This window comes from Eulemur rufifrons, chromosome 17 (genome assembly GCF_041146395.1).
Source record: "Eulemur rufifrons isolate Redbay chromosome 17, OSU_ERuf_1, whole genome shotgun sequence".
In the NCBI taxonomy this organism is placed as follows: domain Eukaryota; kingdom Metazoa; phylum Chordata; class Mammalia; order Primates; family Lemuridae; genus Eulemur; species Eulemur rufifrons.
In genome coordinates, this window is record NC_090999.1 from 56,163,635 (window position 1) to 56,184,098 (window position 20,464).

Sequence of the window (20,464 nt, forward strand, 5' to 3'; positions counted from 1 at the left end):
CTCTGAGCTCCTATCTATTTTTCCAGGGCTATGTAGAAGTGTTCATGTGTGAAGGCTGCGTAGTAATGCTACTGTCAGGGACACCCAGCCTTGGCGCTTCTAGACCAGTATAAGAAAAATCAGTGGCCTCTCATTACTTTGTTGGTGGTCTTAGGTCTTAGAGACAATTATTATAAGTAGTTTAGGTGACAGTTTTAAAAAGCTTAAGTGCCCATGTACTATAACAGCTTCTACAAAAATTTTAGAAATTCCTGGCCATGGGAAGTTTCCAGAAAAGTACAAGATGCTCCCAAAGTCTCAGAGTCAGGAATGTTTTTTGCTGGTGGTTGGAAATCTGGCTCTAGCTGACATACCCGTCTTTGCCTTGTCATTCTTAACACCATTGATTTACCCATCAGTGTAGTATTCATGGCTTACGTATTCCCTTCCCATTCTTCCTACCATGAGCCATTCCCCTCCCTCTTATTAACATCCTATTCTTCCTTCAAGACTCACTCATATGTGGCAACCCCTTGGAAGAAACTCCCCTGACAGTTTTGAGTCCACTGTAGCCTCACTGCTTGCTGAACACCTACAGCGGTGAGGAGCCCACACCAAACTCATTTGGCATTTATATTTAGCCCTGCTTCTTAGAAGAAATCATCACAAGTGGACCTACTTTGTTTAACTTTCCAGGGTAAATAAGAAAGGGAATAAAAGAAAGAAGTGCAGGTAACATACTTCTTGCTGAACTTTCTAAGATGTTCACACTAAAAATGTCAACAAGTAAGAGAGAGAAAACTGGCTTAAGATCAAGGTGAGCAGTTTTTTTTTCTTTTTCTTGTCATCATCTCTGAATGTAATCACCAGAATAATTTCGGGAAAGCTTGAGGAATATAGCTTTAGGACAAGTATAAAAGAAAGAGACAGATATCAGTGTAATATAAAGAACAACTTTTTGCAAGTATGGCTGAACAATAATCAAAAAGACCAGAAGACCACTAGCCCCACCTCGCCACTCTGAGGATTGAAACACAGTCTAGGAGTCCTCAGCTGTGAACATGGCGTACTCAGTGGGGAAAAAGTAGCGTTAGTCAAATGCTAGGGCCCTTTGCTGCTCTAAGATTCTATGATTCTACTACAAACAAGAATGACAATGACTTGTATACTCTGTAATCAATAATAATAAAAGAACAATGACTATGAATAACTTACTGTGCTGGCAGTGAATCCCATTAAATCCTCGAGGACATTTACAAACATAGCCTATAAATGTGTCCCCTCGGTATGCTTCACTTATTTCACAGGTTCCTCCATTATGGCATGGATTAGGAATACAGGGACCTGAAAAAAAAAAAAAAAACATATTGCTGTATGACATGTATGCTTAAAGTAGACATTAGGTCAACATTTTGCAAACAATAATTTGATAAAAAAGATTATTTTAGATATTAGTGGTATAGGAAATGCACTGATTGTTTGAGTTCTGGAGACTAATGGCCTGGGTTTGAATCTTGGTTTCACCATTTTCTAGTCATGTAGTTTTGAGAGATTTATTTAACCTTTTTGTGCCTCAGTTTCCTCTTCTGTTAAATGTCAATACTAATAAAATGTAACTTAAGGGCTTTATAGATGAACAGAGTTCATGCATACAAAATACCCAGAATAGTGTCTGTCACATATTAAGCACTAAGAAAATATTAACACTAAATGAAATATTATTAAAATTTTTGAATTGTAGGATATCTGCTGCATGTCTAGAAAGTAATACTGAATGACAATTTTTGAAGTCGTGAACACTGAAGAGCTTTATTTCCCTGCTGATGCAAGTAGCATATGGCTGTAACCACAAAAACCAAGTGAATCAGATAGCTGGTTGCAATGCTTTTGCAGACTATTTATATGTTATAGTGGAACATAACTCTGGAGAAGCACATTTTTTGCCAACCTAAAAGAAGCTCATCAAATGTTGTGTTTTTTTTTTTTTTAATTTCAGAATATTACGGGGATACAACACTTTTGTTACATATATTGCCTTTGCACCGCCTGAGTCAGAGCTACAAGCCTGCCCATCCCTGAGAAAGTGTGTACTGCACCCATTAGGTGTGAATTTACTCATCCCCTCCACCCCCTCCCACATGCCTGACGCAGGATGAATGTTATTTCTATATGTACACATAGCATTGATCAATTACTACCAATTTAGTGGTGACTACATGCAGTGCTCGTTTTTCCATTCTTGTGATACTTTACTTTGAAGAAGGTGCTCCAGTTCCATCCAGGATAATACAAAAGATATTAGTTCACCATTGTTTTTCACTACAAAGATGTGGAAACAATCCAAGTGCCCATCAATACATGAGTAGATTAATAAAATGTGGTATATGTATACCATGGAGTACTACTCAACCATAAAATGTTGCATATTTAGAGAAGAGGAGCTGACAGTCATTTTTAAGCTTTGAGAAAGTGTTAGGTCATTAAATATGAAATGTATGATTTCAAATCAAAGTGTAGTTTATTATATCTCAAACAAGAAGCAGTACAATTAATCAAAGTATGAGCCTAAACTGTCGACAGAGTTTTGCCATCTTAACAATAGCTTGTTTATGCCACCAGCGAAGAAGCCCTGGAGAGTGAGTGGAGATGAAATCTCAAAAGGCATTTTCCACAGCTTGTTGAGAATTGAATATTTTTCCTTGCAAGAAGTGGCTTAAAGGCCGGGCGCGGTGGCTCACGCCTGTAATCCTAGCACTCTGAGAGGCCGAGGTGGGCGGATGGTTTGAGCTCAGGAGTTCGAGACCAGCCTGAGCAAGAGCGAGACCCCATCTCTACTAAAAATAGAAAGAAATTATATAGACAGCTAAATATATATATAGAAAAAATTAGCCGGGCATGGTGGCGCATGCCTGTAGTCCCAGCTACTCGGGAGGCTGAGGCAGGAGGATTGCTTGAGCCCAGGAGTTTGAGGTTGCTGTGAGCTAGGCTGACGCCACGGCACTCACACTAGCCTGGGCAACAGAGTGAGACTCTGTCTCAAAAAAAAAAAAAAAGAAGTGGCTTAAAGCCTGGAAAAAATGGTAGTCAGTTGGTGCAAGATCTGGTGAACATGGTGGGTAACAGCGAGATTTCAAGTCCAGCTTTTGTAGTTTGAGCAGCGCTGTTTGTGCAACACGTGGCTGAGCGTTGTCTTGCGAGAGGATTGGCCTGTCTCTCTTGACCAATCTCGGCTGCTTAATCATAAGCATCCTAATCATTTCATCCAATGGTTGCAGTAGACATCCACTGTAATCGACTGACCAGGTTTCATGAAGCTGTAGTGAATAATACCAGCATTAGACCACCAAACAGATACCAATAGCTTTTAGCTTTTTTTGATGAATATTCAGTTTTGGACTGTGTTTTGGCACTTCATCTTTATTCAACATCGTGCCGAATACTTGCGAATATCAAAAAGAATCTATTTTTATCACACGTAACAATATGGTGTAGAAAAGATTCACCTTTATGACATGAGAGCAAAGAAAGGCAAGCTTTGAGATGATTTCTCTTCTGACACTTGTTTAATTCATGCAGTACCCGTCTATCCAGCTTCTTTACATTGTTGATTTGTTTCAGATGGTCCAATATTGTTGGAATAGTAATGTCAAACCTTGCTGCTAACTCACACATAGGTTGAGATGGATTCACTTCCACTACAGCTTTCAGCTCATCATTATTTACCTTGGTCTCAGGTCGCCTATGTGGCTCATTTTCAAGATTAAAATCACCAGAAGGGAACTTTTCAAACCATTGATGTACTGTGTGTTCATTTGCCACATCCTTCCCAAACACTTCGTTGATATTGTGAGCTGTCTGCACTGCCTTGATTCCATGAGGGAACTCATATTTGAAAATAACTCGAATTTTTTACTTATCCATGGTTTCACAAAAATTGCTCTAAAAAATTTGCAAGATAATCAAAAGCCAAGCTATGCATTTGAAAGAATGAGGATGTACCTTCACAATAAAAATAAAACAAGAAGTATCAAAGTGAAATGTCAGAGATATCAACTGTCAAACTTAATACTTAATGAAATCGGACATTTCATACTTAACAACTTAATCCCTTCAACAGAGTAACAGGCACCTGTGGCAGCCAATGGAAGTGTGGTGCTCAAATCTCTTTTGGAGAGAACCAGCTGCCAGCAGGGTGCTCAGCTGACAGCATCAAGCTATTCCACCATAGGAATGGCTGCAGCAGGATTCATTCTGAGGCCACACTCACCAGGCAACGGCTGAGCACCACAGGAGTGCAGAGCTGAGCCAGTACTGCCTGACCTAGGACTCCTCTAATGAACACTCTTCACTCTGGGGCACCCCATTGGTATGGCTGAGATTTTCTTAAAAGCCATGGCAGTCTGAAGATTTTTTCTATGCAATATTCTTTCCTTCCTTTTCTCCCTTCAGAAGTGAGAGGCTTGTGTCACAGTCCAAAGGCTCATCCTAGCTACTCCCTATTGCCCATCCCAGTCGTTCCTGCAATAAATCTTTTGCACTTCTAATTCTGTGTTAAGGTTTGTTTCCTGGAGGATGCTAGTTGACTCAGGACAGAAACCAGACTGGAGATTGTGAAGGAGGGAAGAGTCAACGCGAAGGAAAAAGAATTTTCCCTGGAAGATTAAGAAAGGGCAAGCAAAAAAAAAATATATAGTTTTCTCTAATTTTCTCTGTGTTTATTTTAATTGGAGAGACTAGAAGACATTTTATAAGAAAAGTCACTGAAGAGAAAGTTAAATTGTATGTATATTAGAAAAGGAAAGTGAGAGTAATTGCACTAAGTGTCTGACTATGTATTAAGAGGTAAGTTCGAGAGCCCTGGAAGATTAGTAAAGATGAATGAGTGCTTTCAGCTGAGATGAGAAGGCAGGCAGAAGGGTTGGACACATGAATAGTGATAACGTGAGGCAACTGGGTGGAAGATCCACCAGGCAAGGCTTATTCAAGGAGTGCACTAGTGAAGGAGTGCTGGAGCATGGTGTCAAAGCCATTTGAAGACTTTCGGAAAAGAAAGGAACTTCCCTATCTCACTTTGAGCAGCACAATAGGACATCAACCATGGGTAGGAAGCACTTAGAAGTAGGGCAACATTGTCCTGCATTACGGCAAGACTTTATGATTCTATTCCTTTCTCCAGCAGCTGATACTCCATTTCTTTCAATTTTAGAATGTTATGACATTCAATGGTTGTAGAGTCTAATAAGAATACGAAACAATATGCAGCTCTATAGTGCTTGGACTTTCACTTCCTGGTAGGGGTGGCTTTCAAAAAGTAAACAGAAATTGGAGGATCTGTGATTTTTTTCCCTAGATATCCCCACACCAATTAAAAATAATATATTTATTTAACCAGGCAGTTTTGTACTGTGCAGTTTGTATCAATTAAATTATCTAAAACCTGCTATTTACGCTTGAGAGAGGGAAGAAGGTACGGGACCAATGCCTACTTACGGAGCAATCTGAATCATTTTCTTCCATTGCTAAAAGATGCAAAGCATGCTCAGAGCCCATCTCCCCTCTTCCCTCCCAGTTTCCACTTCTCTCCTCTTAAATTAATTAACATTTGATAGTGATAATTTACAAACTCTTTTTCACATAAACAATATCATTCATTCCTCACCACAACTCAGTGAGGCAGTTACTGTTATCATTCTTTTTGTAAAAGGATTGTAAGTTCTAAAAAACTGAAGATTGTAAAGATTAGATAATATTTCTCAACCATCTACCAGTGGCACATTCAGGCCTTAGATTAAGAATCTGTGCTTCTAAAACCTACACTGTTCAGGGCATAAACTAATTGGGGAGGGAAGAATAAAATAAAAGTGATGTTGGAGTTTTGACTCATCGATTCACTTCAAAATAGGGAAAAAAACATGACTGAGATTTTTAAATTAACTGATAATTGATAGTGATACATACAATTGCTAAAGAAAAAATATATACATAATTAGAGTCAAAGGTTTATATAATTTTAAACAAATAAGGAACCTTGGAGATCACATAATACAATTTTTCAATTTTTTAGATGAGAAAACAAAACTAAATACGAATTCAGCAATATCTCTAAAATGCCAGAAAATATAAGGAAAATTGTGTTTAAGGAATTGTACCTAGGAGGAAAAAATAGTTATTAAAACCCAAACTGATGAGAAATTCCTCAAGAGAATGGAGTAATTTACATCAGGAATAAAATAAATCTCTTTTCTGAATCCTTATAGATACAGAGTTGGATGAGGGAGGATAAAAAATGAGTAAGGTTGGGGTGGTGGCTCATGCCTATGATCCCATCACTTTGAAAAGCTGAAATGGGAGAATTGCTGGAGGTCAGGAGTTCAAGACCAGCCTCTGTCAGTTCCTGAGAGAAGATGAAGCAGTGATTTTGAGGAAAGCGGTCAATGGAAATCACTCTGACAAAAATGGGGTGAATATGAGCCTGGAATAGGTGGCTCTGTTTACTCAAGCCTACTGCATCTTTGGAAAAGGAAAACTTGGCTAAAAGGTGAGGGGAGCAAGATGAGTTAAATTGATCTGCATAATAAAGGGGAGAATTAGGGAATGGATGGAAAAGACCAAAGAGAGGAGATCTCAAAAGCAAAGCTGGAAGTAAAGTCTTCAGGGAGACAGGGGCTCAAGCAGTGTGCTAGGAGGCTGGAATATGTGATAAAAAGCAGCTGGTAAGAAATGGTAATGTCCAAAATTCAGGTTTAAGTCTTTGCACAGATGCTATGAGAACCGTCTGTGCTGGAGCATGCAGCTTTACAATAAAGCCTGCTCCACACACAAGCCTGTGAGTGGTGTTTGGGGAAATCAAGGGGAAAGGGCTGTGCTATTGACGTAGCTCATCCTGGCAGAAGGGGAGAAGTGTTGCTGCACATCATGCCCAGGAGATTCAAGAATCCAGCGGATACAGGAACCTGTAGATAGAGCTGACAGGGGTTTCTTAAGTCCCAGACATTCTGGGCACTTCCTGAGGGCACAGGTGAAGCCTGTCCAGCAATCTTGGCACGACCTCTGGGATTCCCAAAAGATATGAGTTGATAAGTTGGAGCTCATTTTATTTACACCCCAAAAGATATCATGACCTCAGCTGACATCTGGGTTTTAGAAAAAGATTGCCTGTTTCAGAGGTTGTGGCTGCTGTTATTTTTCCTACTCCAAGAAATTCAATGATTTTCATTGAAAGGACGAGGGTGAAGTAAAGCAAAAGGAACACTTACTTAACCTTTCTAGAGTCCCTTACATGCATGCTAAACAACAGGAAGTACGTATATTATCTTTCATAATGCTTTGTAAGACTATATCCTTATTTTAGAGGCAAGAAAACAGGTTCGGAGAGGTTAAGTAACAAATCTATCCAAAAAACATAGATTTAAACACACTCTTCCTAACTAAAAAGTCTATGCCCTTTCCATTAAGCCATCCTTCCTAACATGTTGAAATCTGTATTTAATATGTTAGTCTTCACAGATGTCAGAATCAGTATGAATTCACTAAGCACATTCCGATAAATAACACAGCACTTCAAAGGCTCCCTAACTGGAAACATTTCAGAGTATTTTCAGCAAATGGGTCAGGGTGTATTAAATATTGTGAATATAGATACGCTAACAATACCCCATTCCATTTCAGCTATGTTTGAAATCAACTGTCAAACATGAGAATTTCCCCAATATTATTTTGTAATAATTATACTGTTGTTATAATTATACTGATTTATAATCAGTTATAATAAAAACTGATGTTATAATTATACTGATGTTATATGTCCTGTACATACTTTTGGGGAGTACTCGGGACGGAGTGTTGAAATGAGTGATTTCCTGTGGCTTTTCACCACTAGACTGTAAATTCTGTGTGGGAAGCGTCATGGTGCGCACATAGTAGGTGTTGGATACATTTTGAATAAACAAGGATATGGCAACAAAGATTGATAACAATTATACCTATTGCCTAAGGTGTATCTTAATTTTAGGTTTATAAGGCATCACTATTCTTTGGATTTTTATTCAATAATTAACTTGTAACATTTTTGATATTTTTGTCCATTTCTACACCTTTCAGGTCCTTTATAATTAGGTTCCAATGTTTTTTTGTCTCTAATATGGTTTAGGCTTCAAAAGTATTACATTGAATTGTAAATAAAAGACAATTAGAATGTGTACTTTTGCATAATGATTACATGTATCTTAATTCTTTGGCAAATATAGAATCAAGAAAAATGTAACTTTGTATAATCTCATTAAGTGTTTTAGTCTCCTAATTTAACAAGTCCTATGTCAATAAAAACATTCACTTTATGCATGAGCAAGATGAAATGATCAAAATATAAGTTAGTACATAAGGATAACATAGTAAATGTAGTCCAGGATCTCAACTCACAAGATTTGCTTGACAGTCAAAAAAGTTTGGCTTTGTGTTTGATGTTCAATATAACAATTAAAACATATAGCAACAATTTCTAGGTTTCTTGCTCCAAGTGACAAATAGGCTACTCATATGAGAATCAAAGGTCCTAGAAAACACTTATTTCCTCCCTATTCAATAATCGTCTCTCTTTTGAAGGTTTTGAAATACTGATAAATGATAATCATCACTTATAGTACAAAATATTGCCTGTATACTGTGAAGATAAGAAAGAAATTGACTCTGCACATCATAGAGGGTTTTTCACCTAATTTCAGGTTACATAAAATTTATGCATTAGGCACCTGTTATGTATTGGGGACTCTGCTAGTAATTTGTGATGAATGACTTGAATGAAATTAAAATTGTTAGCAGCTAAAAGAGTAAGCTTACAACATAAGAATACACTTAGTTATCTAGTTTATGTAGCTCATTTTTAAAGGTAATTTTAATGGCTATCCTTTACTGTGAGTGTACTATGCTTGGTATTAATACATTTCTTTGTGTACATAATGGTTTCCAGAAATTTAATTCTAGGATTTCCTAGGGGCATCATATTAACAAATGTTTTAATAGGTCATACTCTTATCTTTAGCAGCCAAAACTTTGGTGTATTTGGGGCATAAAAACAATTTAATAGTAAAGCAAAGTTTGAAAACAAATTAGCATTACTCAACCACTTAGAGCTTGTAAAAATGAAAAGAAAACAGACAAGAATGATCTCAATTCCTTTCCACTTCACAAGTCTCGTAAAGAAGTTTGTCTCTTTTTGCATTATAGGTATACAGAAGTATACAGAGTGGTGACTATGAGCTTTAGTTCTGATTAGTATTCATAAAATTCCAAATTATCTGATTAGACAGCAATATTTGGTAATATCACTCTTAACAATAAAAGCATAAATGGACTTTCAAGATACAAGAGACTTCAGGGAGTTTTAAAATCAATAATGCTATAATACTTTTGTAGGTAATCTTTAAATAGCTCCTAACACAATGGGGACAGCATATGATCAATATTAATGAAAAATTGAATTCAACAGCATGCTTTCGAGGCAGTTTTATGCAAGCTCATATAAGTATGTCAACAAGATTAATTGCTCACAAAAGCAATAGATCTATATAGTTTGCTACTCTTCTGCATCTACCTCCTCACAATTCCAATAGTCAAGTTTAAGTTATTTCTATATGGGTAACATGGTTAGCTTCTCACACATTTAGAGACTATGCCCCAGATCACAAACAGTTATAGTATATAAGCAGATTATTATAAAGTAAATAGATTAACACTTTCTCATAATAATGTATACTAAGGTTTGGTCAATTTTATAAATTGTGCCCCCAAAACATTGGCAGTTAGATATTTAAAATGAATATACACTTTAGATGATGTTATAAGTAATAGCAATAAGGCAATTGATTGCAATAGCATAGTTTTACTAGTTGTTCTAGCAATATAATGAATTAGGAACAGTTAAAAACCAAAATTTCACCCAAATTCCCATCTTAAAAACACACTGATGGCTGGGTGTGGTGGCTCATGCCTGTAATCCTAGCACTATGGGAGGCTGAGGCAGGAGGATTGCTTGAGCCCAGGAATTGGAGACCAACCTGGGCAATAGCGAGACCCTGTTTCTATAGAAAATTAAAAAAAAAAAAAAAAATAGCTGAGTGTGGTGGCATGTGCCTGTAGTCCCAGCTTCTTGGTAGTCTGAGACAGGAGGATCACTTGAACCCATGAGTCTGAGGTTGCAGTGAGCTATGATGACACCACCTCACTCTACCCAGGGCAATGGAGTGAGACTCTGTCTCAAGAAAAACACACACACACACACACACGCACACACAGAAACTTCGAAGTTCTCTTCTAGTGTTGTCCTTACACTGAATAAGGTTTGAACATTTTGGCAGTTGCCACTTTGAGCTATTGCCACTCTATTTTAAAACTAGTTGAAAAAGAAGAAATTATCCTGGGAAAGCTCACACGATTGATGCTTTCAAACTTTTTTTATATACTAGTTACTTCTCCTCCTCCTCCTTTGTACTCTTCCTATCTTGTACATGTAAATGAGCAAAAATCAGCCATTTGAGAAGAAAAATTGTCTATAGGTATTTTGTATGTAAAGAAAGAGGCCGGGCGCGGTGGCTCACGCCTGTAATCCTAGCACTCTGGGAGGCCGAGGCGGGTGGATCGCTCAAGGTCAGGAGTTCGAGACTAGCCTGAGCGAGACCCCGTCTCTACTAAAAATAGAAAGACATTATATGGACAACTAAAAATCTATATAGAAAAAATTAGCCGGGCATGGTGGCACATGCCTGTAGTCCCAGCTACTCGGGAGGCTGAGGCAGTAGGATCGCTTAAGCCGAGGAGTCTGAGGTTGCTGTGAGCTAAGCTGACGCCACGGCACTCACTCTAGCCTGGGCAACAAAGTGAGACTCTGTCTCAACAAAAAAAAAAAAAAAAAGAGATAAACTAGTCCATAATAAAATTGAAAACATCCCGTTGTAGTGGAAAATCAGCAAATTTAGCAAATTTTTCATTAAACATACAAACATTTGGATAGATTAGGGAAATTAAAAATCTGGAGCTAAAGAGTCTTTTTTAATACCTATCAATAAACTTTCTCCTCAAGAATTGATACTAGACTCTGTTTATATGCAACTGTCTATAGGAAGACACTGAGGTGACCAATGGCTGGAAAGGGTACTTTAGAGTCCTCCGCCTTGTATTAGTTTCCCAGGGATACTGTAACAAAGCACCACAAACTTGGTAGCTTAAAACAAGAGTAATTTGTTCTTTCATAGTTCTGGAGTCTAGAAGTCTGAACTCAAGGTGTCAGTGGGGCAAAACTCCCTCTGAAGGCTCTAGGGAAAAAAACCTTTCTTGCCTTTTCCAGCTTCTGGTGGCTCCCGGCATTCCTGGTTTATAGCAGCATTACACCAATCTCTACTTTTCTTCACATACCTTTTTCCCTTTGTTTCTCTCCTCTTCTTTTAAGGACAGAAGTCATTGGAGTTGGGGGTCCACCCTAAATCCAGTATGATTTTATCTCCAGATCCCTAACAATTTATATCCACAAAGACCCTATGAAGAGCTGAATTGTAGTCCCCAAAATTTATATGTTGAAGCCCTTTCCTCCAGTATCTCAGAAGGTGACTGTATTTAGAGATAAGGTCTTTAAAGAGGTAATTTAGGTTCAATAAAGCCATATGGGTAGGCCTTAATCTAATTTGACTGGTATCCTTATAAACAGGAAATTTGAACACAGAAAAGACACCAATGATTCTGGCACACAGAGGAAAAGCCATATGAGGACACAGCAAGAAGATGGTCATCTCCAAGTCAAGGAGAGGGGCCTCAAAAAAAAAAAAACCGCAAACCTCCAAACATCTTGATATTGGATTTCCAGCCTCTAGAAATGTGAGAAAATAAATTTCTGTTGTTTAAGCCACCCAATGTGTGGTACTTTGTTATGGAAGCCCTTAGAAAACTAATACTCTGTTCACAAATAAGGTCACATTCTGAGGTTCCTGTGCACATGAATTGGGGGAAGGAGGCACTGTTCCACCCACTCTAGTCCCTCAGTAGTTGTTTTCTTATAGCACTGGAGTGGATTAAGAAAACCAATGCTATGCATTAAAATTGGTTGACAAAGCATTCACATTTATCCATAACCAGCATCTTTACCAAAATTAACTTCACTTGGCTCTCATCACAGAGCAGTGCTAAATAAGTTTTGATGGTGCTGGAGATTAAGAGAAAAACCTAAATTTGGAGCAGTGGGTAGGAAGAATCCAGAAATGAATATCTAGGTGGCATCAAGGAGGATCTGGCACTTCAAGATAGAAGTTTCAAAGAAAGAATGAAGATTTCCTGGGGTTGATCTTTATTCACTTAAAACTTTTGTCTAGAGTTGGGTTTGCTCATGGCAGTATTTTTTTTCCAGGTAGATAGCAACTTTCTGAGGAAGTCTTTATGTGTATCAATTCTATAAACACATGTAACTGTGGCACAGCAGTTGATATCTCCTTTTCTTCCAATGAATATCTTATTAAACATTAGTATGATTTTAAAAAAGTGAATAACCTCTCATAGCAAAAGGATCTATCATTTTATAAAATATTAAGTATTATTATGGCTACACCTGATAGCTACACTATTCTTCCCCTGTTCATTCATCTTGCACACTGCTGCCAAAACAAACTTCCTAAACCATCACTTGCATAATGGAAATCCTTAGCTCAGAATGTTTTATTACTCAAACAAAACTCTATATCATCGCTCTGTAGTCACACTGCATATATAATATATTTATTTTTTATCCTCTAAAACATACTGTGTATTTTGGGGCATCTTCTACTTAACCAAATATGTTTATTATCTGATTGATTGTGTGATGTTATCATTGACAGGGAAATACATAGTGAACACAAGACAAAAACAATGTTGTTGCCTGTGGTTTTCTTTCAAAAACTAAGTAAACTAGATCTGACATAATATGCCTCTGAATGGTAAAGCTAGTACATAGAAGCCTTTTGTAAATTAGTGAATTCCATGTAAAACTAAGGTATTATTATTGTTGAATTCAGTAATAGAAGGCCTAGGTGCTCCTTGCACTTGATCTTAGCCAAAAGACTGAGAAGTGATACTAGGTGCTCTCTGACATCCATGGATAATGGGATAAACGCTCCTAAAATCTAAGTGAAACATGGATGGCAAAAGTATGGATCATCTAGACAATTTTTTTTGATGGCTACTAGAATAAGAGTAATAATTTTCATGTGAAATTTCCTGTGAAAACTTTATAAATCATAAATGCAATCCAAGCTAATTGCCAAAACAGACATTCAATAATTTTTGATCAATCCAAGAAAATTTCTTAAAATGCCCTTTTTAATCAGGGAGCTGTTTCCAAACAAAACTCTGTAAATCACTTATTTGAGAGGTACATCTGTCAGAACTCACATGTCATTGACTGGAGAATGCGAGTCAAGCTTGAGGATACACATCAGCAGGTGGTGCAAAGTGGGAAGACATTATTCGGTTTTGCCATTAGCTGCCATATTTTTTTTTTCATCTTCTACATACCAATAGGCATAGATTAAAGACAAAGGAGAGATCAATGTTTTTATATATATTATTATAAACAAATATCTGAGTCCCAGTTTCAGGGGCATCCAGCAATCTCACTATTTCCCATGGTGTCTCTAAGCAGGTACAAAAATTCCATGTTCTTCATCAATCTTTCTCTGACAGCTCTTCACCTTTTTCAGGCTCCTACTAAACTTGATGTCTATACTACATGATTAGTATATAACCGTTCATTGCTTCACTCTTTAATTTTTTCATGGGTCTATTTTGTCTCGCTGACTCAATTTTAAACAACTTGTGCATAGGAACCTCCACTCCTTATATTTTTGTACCCCGTAAGCCCTAATAAGGGGCTTAATACTTTGATATTGTTTCATAAATGTGTTGACTGAATGAAAATTATTAATTTTAGTAACTTGAGCATACAACCCATACTACTAACCAAAATCTAAAATCTAAATTTTAGGGTTTTATCTGTAGCCCTTTTTCATTCACTCTAGCAGGTTTCAACAACTCAATTTTAAGATTGGGGGCCAAGCCCAGTTTTCTTTGTTTAACGTTATAGCAGTCTGTACAATATCAGACTGTGGATCTTATAATTATAAACAAATAATGTTAAAAATAAGTGCACTATTTTCACAAAGCTACAGCTCTTTCTCTTAAAATCTAGCATAGTGATTTTGATCTCGAAGGCAGTGACAGGAGGTGGGGGAAAGGATTTCTATTTTTACTTTTGGAATCTGTCCTGTGTGACTGCCATCCTAATCATGAAGCAAAGAGATTCCTGCAGGAGACGTTCCTGCTGCACTCATATGGGAATGGCACCTACCCAGACCTCACAGCTGAGGACATAGGAAGCACAGCTGGACAGGCTAGTTACTGTTTGGATTGCCTCCTCAGGTCTCACATGTGGCTTCTTTGTGGCAGACGTGAGAAGGCGTAAAACAAAGCAGGCATGGATTCTAGCCAGCTGGCCATCTGTTCCTTCACCCACTGTGATAATTTGGTCTTGTAGAATTCTGTTAAGTGAGCATTAAGTAATGACCATGTCAAACAGAGTACATAATGCCTGCTTCTTAATCACTGGATGAAAGCTTAGGGAATGCTTGCCTAAACACACAAAAGGTCACCAAAGTAAATCAAGAACTAAAAATAAAAAAATAAGAACATTGAAATTGATGCAAAACAGCAACAATTAACTTTGCTTCCATTTTGACTTTTGATCGTATTGAATCTATGTCAAACAGCAGAGGAGGAATGTGATTGAGGGAGCTAGGTAAATACACTGGTTTCTATTATCCCATTATGCATGCATCAAGGTATATGGACAAACTAAATAAGAATTTTAAAACTAAGAAAATATGTGAGGGGCATTATCACACTGACCTTAATTAAAGGCACTTATGGTCATAGCCGTTAAAATCAAGCTTTTCCAGATAATCCTCAGAAAAACTGCAAATAGTCACTGATTAGTCAAAATACTTTTTGTGTTATTATGCTTTCAAAGATAAACTGAAGTGTCCTATTCTGAGAAAGTAGGCTTTCCGTCATAAACACTTAATAATTACAAGATCATGAGCTTTTTTATCCCTTGAATGGACAATTAAGGATGCATCCAATAAGCTGTATCATTGGGTTGGTCTCCTAACTGATCTCTCTCTCTTACACATCCCCCACAGCCATACAGCACGCAAACCTAACAACAAGCTTCTATTGGCTCCTACAGATTGGTATTTGCAATACCATAAATTTAGGCTATTCTTGCTTTGTCAATGTTACCTCCACTATTCGCAAAAATAACCCACAATGCTTCACCTGGTTAAGTTACCATTCTACCACCTAAAAATAATTTATATTCCTAGAATTCTGCTCAAGTGGTTCCCCAGCTCCAAATGCTGAATGCCCAATGCTTTCCTTTGCCTTCTCTCTTCCAAATCTCCCTTCCAACAATTTTTAATTGCGCTCTGACATATTTTTTATTCATTGGTTCATTTATTCACTCATTCATTGAGATAATCATTCAGTTCATCGTTAGAGCTCCCATTGTGTTCCAGATACAGTGCAATAAAGGTGGGCAGAACAGGTACTCTTTCTAATCTAATGTAACTTCAATCAAATGGGAAGACTAATTCTAATCAAATAATCACACAAAGAAATGTAATCGTTCAAGAAGTTATGAAAGAAAGGAATTCTGTGCTCCTGAGAACCTATTAATAAGAGGTTGCCTGAGGAAGTGAAGCATAGACTAGGAGCTGGAAAGTATGTAAGAACTTAGTAAGGAAAGAGATGACTATTCCATGTGTTGGTATGTGGCAGGAAAAGCAGAGCAGGAATAAGGGCTTGTGTGAAGGACAGTGTAGCTGGAATAGACACAGCAAGCATAGAGAAATAGACAAGGACCAAACCTGGTACATCCTCAAAGGCCATGCATTTTCTTAAAAATGGCTTTATGGATACATTGATTGACACATTTAAACAATCAAGACTGAGTTTTAATTTTAAGGATGATTCTGTGTGCTGTATGGAGAATACTTGGAAAGGATCAGTGTAGATGAAGGCAGAACAGTTAAGTCTCATCACACTAGTCCAGGTAAAATGTGATAGGAATCCTGGATTAGAGAGGTGGGCTGGTAGATATGAATATAGGAGGACAAGTCTGACAGAAAAAGATCAAGGATGAATATTCTGTTTGTAGATTTCACATTCCAATAGGTGAATATTGGTGCCATTCACTGAGGCAGCAATAATGGAAGAAGGGCCAGACTGAAAGAGAAGATCGTAAGTAAGCTTTATGGACATGGCAGTCAAGAAGAGGTGAGAAGCAGGCAGAGGAGAGTGTCACCTGGAGATATAAATGTTGGTATTCCTGGTAATAGGTGGTAATTAATGGATATAAATGTAGTTGCCTACTGAAGTTTTAGAGATAATATAGGAAAAAAGAACAGACAATTCAAGACCAAGAGTCAAGAAGTGCCCTAATTTAATGCCCATTTAGAAACTGCAATAGTCCAGGCAAGGCAGAATTCAGAGGTAGGAAAAAAAATTAGCAGGAGTGTGATATCATTGCGGTACTTCACTGCTTTGCAGGATCAATGAGATGTCTAACATGTACATATCTTAGAATTTGGGATAGATATTAAGCTCCTGGAAATGTGGGATTTCTGTTTTATATTATATGTCTTTTATCATCCTCTCTCTGTTTTATATATCTCCCAGCATCCAACAAATACTTGCTAAAAGAATGAAAACTGTTCGTGTTATGAACTAAATATACTGGCAATGTATTATATATTAAGATAATGTTCCCTTTAAGTGACATTATTTCATACCAAAGGATATTCTGTTTAATCCCTTTGCTTATCTAAGGAATCACTTTCACATAAAGAAAGAAAGAAGTTGATTCAGAGAAACTGCCAATACTGATTGTTTTCAAAACAAGACTTACTTGGCCTAAAAGAGTAAAAGTAAAAACATGGAGAAAAGGAGGATATTTGACCAAAATGAAAGAAAGACAGAAAAAGAACACACTGAGAAATTATACATGTTTTCAGATTTACCTAAAGTCTTTTTGGCTACTTTTGTTCTTGTTTTTCCATGATCTGTCTTGTTGGTGCTGTTCTCAACTTTGTACTCTCATTTTACTGCCTTAAAAGTCCTTTTGTTTGACTATACATCTAAAGCTTGTTCCTGTAAGAACAATCTGACTAGAGAACCTAGTTTAAACTGCTTTACTATTAGAATGAGAAAACTTCTACAGAGATTTGCCCACAGGAATAAGCAATGCGTGTGTTGGTGGGGGGGAGGGGGCCATTAGAAATAATAACATCACTCTTTGTGTAAAGTACTTCTCTATGCTTCCTAGTAGACAGGAAAAAGTAGTAGTCAGTTAAATATTTGAGAAGTCTGAAAATCCACTTAAAAATGTGTGTAAGAATTTATTATCGTTGCAAACCCAATTAAAAATATGGAGCTATTGAACACAGTTCACTTTCTAACTAATACTTTCTAACGAAAGTATTAAATGTATGCAGCACAGATTTGCATTACTATAAAAATCTTTATTTCTACTCTTCCAGCATTATACATTTAAATTTGTAAATTCCATATTACATTAATCACATGAATATAGATGGGCAATTTCACTGTATTTCCTATAAAAGAAATCATTCCTCCTGACAATTTTGTGGCAAACATTGTTAAAGATTGACTATAGTTCATAAAATGGCAAGGCTTCCTTCACAAAAGTTATTAGACGTTTAAGCTGTCTTCAGTTTGATCAAAATGATAAAAAATTAAATATTACACTTTAATATCACTGTCTTTGGACTCTGACACTATATTTAATACTACATAGAGTATGGTCAGAGAGTCATTAAAAGAAGTGGCAATAATCCAGGTTTGACTGCACTGTGATTTAATATTTATAGTGTTTTTCATGATCCAAGTAAAATATGCTGATTAAAATGATCACAATGTCACCATCTGGATGGACAAAAAAAGCTGAGGTTCACACCTTCAATTCAAAATGCCTTTGGTTATTTCTGCCTATTATCCTTTCCTATTTCCAATATGATTTCTATTAGATGAAATGTTATTACAGTACAGAGAAACAGTATGCAATAGGGAAGTTTTTAGTCTATAAATGAATCTCTTAAATAATTGATTAGAGAGGTCATTAACAACATACTATTTAAAAATAGTAGGTCTGAACTCTGGGATCAATCAGTGTATCAAGTGTAAAATATTTTCAAAGTAACTATTTACTAGAAGTGGCAGAATGTGTGTTTTCCACTTGGTCAATAAAGTACAGTTTTCAATGTGATTTTTCCTGCAAAATGCCTTTAAAAATAATTTGTGAGTCTAATTGAAGCAAGTCACAAACAATGAAGTAAAGAGATTTAGGATTGTTTACTTAGTGCTAAAAAGTCAATTGTAAATGTATACATGTGGCAAATTCCTCCTCCCCCCAGAAAAGAAAATAGCTAAACAATATCATTACATAGTTGTACAAGACACTGGTAGTTTCTACAGATATGCTGAATTCTGATAGAAGGTTGGCAAGCAGCAAAAATGTCTGTAATTTGGACTTTCAAGGATAACTATACTGTTCAAGACTAAATATCTTCTGGATGAGGACTGAAGCTTGTCCTCAAGAGTGTAGTGGATATGCTATTACCCTTGCTTTATTATTTTTCTGGCTAAAGTAATTTTGAACATGTTTTATGTCATGGAACTTGAGAGCTCCAAATTCTCTTTGATCTATGTGCTAGAGGGGAACTTCAGAAATCTCAAGGAGGAACTTAGCTTTTCTCAGAGAAGCTACTTCAGCCCACCTCTAGGCTAAAAATGTCAGTCTTTTATTCAGGCACCTGTGCTTGGCAGGCCTCTCATTTTCATAAGGGAATAACAATCCTACCTCTGCTATGCTGCCCCTTGGAGCATGAGGGTCTAGAAGAATTCACCCTGCATCCAGCTCATGAAGAAATATTGTTGCCTCTACCCTCAAAATGTTATAAGACCATAAAGTCAGGAGACACGATGAATACATCCAATAAATGATTTATTGATATTACTTTGCAAAAACTTGTGTTGAACATCCCAGTCAGGCTTCTACTTCAGGAACTTTGTGCTGGCTGTTCCTGCTACCTGAGAAGCTCTTCCTTTAATTCCTTCATCCCTATTAAACCTTAGCTCAAAGTCATTTTCTTAACAATGGTTACCCAGAAATATCCTATCGAAATTTGCAAACCATACCCCAACCCAATACGCCTATTTCTCCCTTACTGTAATCTTGTTTTCTCAATACCATTTCCCACCTTCTAGAATAATATGTGATTTATTTACCATGTTTTTTTGTGTTGTTATCTGTCTCCCTCTGCTAGAATGTAAGCTCTATGAAGACACAAAACTTTGTTTTGTTCACCAATATACTCCAAGTGCCTGGCAACGATATATTCAATACAGCTTTGTTGATTAAGTATGTCTCTGCAGTGAACAGAATCTTAAACTTACTCATTTTTGATCAAAAACTGTACTTAGTCCTGTGTCATTCCAGAACAGCAGTTAGCCATGTACATAGATCATCTTGACAAATACAGAAATGCTTTTATAGCACTATGTTTTGGTCTTATTCCATTGACCTACCAAAAAAGACTTTAGGAAAAAACCCTGCTTTATTTACTGTAAGGAATTATAGCGCTCACTTCGGCAGCACATATACAGAGAAAATTAGTATGGCTCCTGAACATGGACGTAAGGAATTATGTTATCCAGGACCCAAGGGGCATAGAGTAGTACAACATAAAAGGAAGTAGAAACATTTTAAAAACAATTGTGAAGCACAGTAGATATCTGAATCAGCAATCAGAGGATTTGTAGGTAGAGTTGATGTTTAGCTGCTGCTGAAGACTAGGAAACTCTAATGGTACTGGTCTCTGCATGGTGTGGCATTTCTGCTGCTCTTCTTACCAAAGAAAGATGATGATATCATTAACACAAGGTTAGAAGTTTTCTAGATCTATGTGGCTTTAGGCAAAGAAACTGAAAATGTGTGCAAGAGAGTGTTTTTGGTCTTTTGGCATTTATCTATCTATCTATCTATGACAGGGTCTTACTCTGTTGCCCAGGCTGGAGTGCAGTGGTGTCATCATAGCTCACTGCAACCTCAAACTCCTAGGCTCAAGCGATCCTCCTGCTTCAGCCTCCCAAGTAGCTGGGACCAGAGGCGTGCTCCACCACACTCAGTGAATTTTCTATTTTTTGTAGAGACGAAGGACTTGCTTTTTCTCAGTCTGGTCTTACACAATCCTCCTGCCTTGGCCTACCAAAGTGCTAGGATTACAGGCATGAGTCACTGAACCCAGCCAAGACAGTGGTTTTGATGATAGACCTTATGATCTTGGCTACTAAGGGAAGGGAGATAAAGCTTTAAGGAGCTGAAAGAGAAGGTTGG

General features: G+C 37.1%; 1 protein-coding gene across 2 annotated transcripts in view; it reads right to left on the minus strand.

The window, feature by feature from the left end:
- The window catches only part of EDIL3 (EGF like repeats and discoidin domains 3), a 391,875-nt gene that overhangs the window by 200,107 nt on the left and 171,304 nt on the right, over positions 1 to 20,464 (minus strand). For both annotated transcript variants that reach the window (XM_069492261.1, XM_069492262.1), the window contains one exon: positions 1,195 to 1,323. In XM_069492261.1, the coding sequence (XP_069348362.1) occupies positions 1,195 to 1,323 (129 nt within the window). The remainder of the gene's footprint in view (positions 1 to 1,194; positions 1,324 to 20,464) is intronic.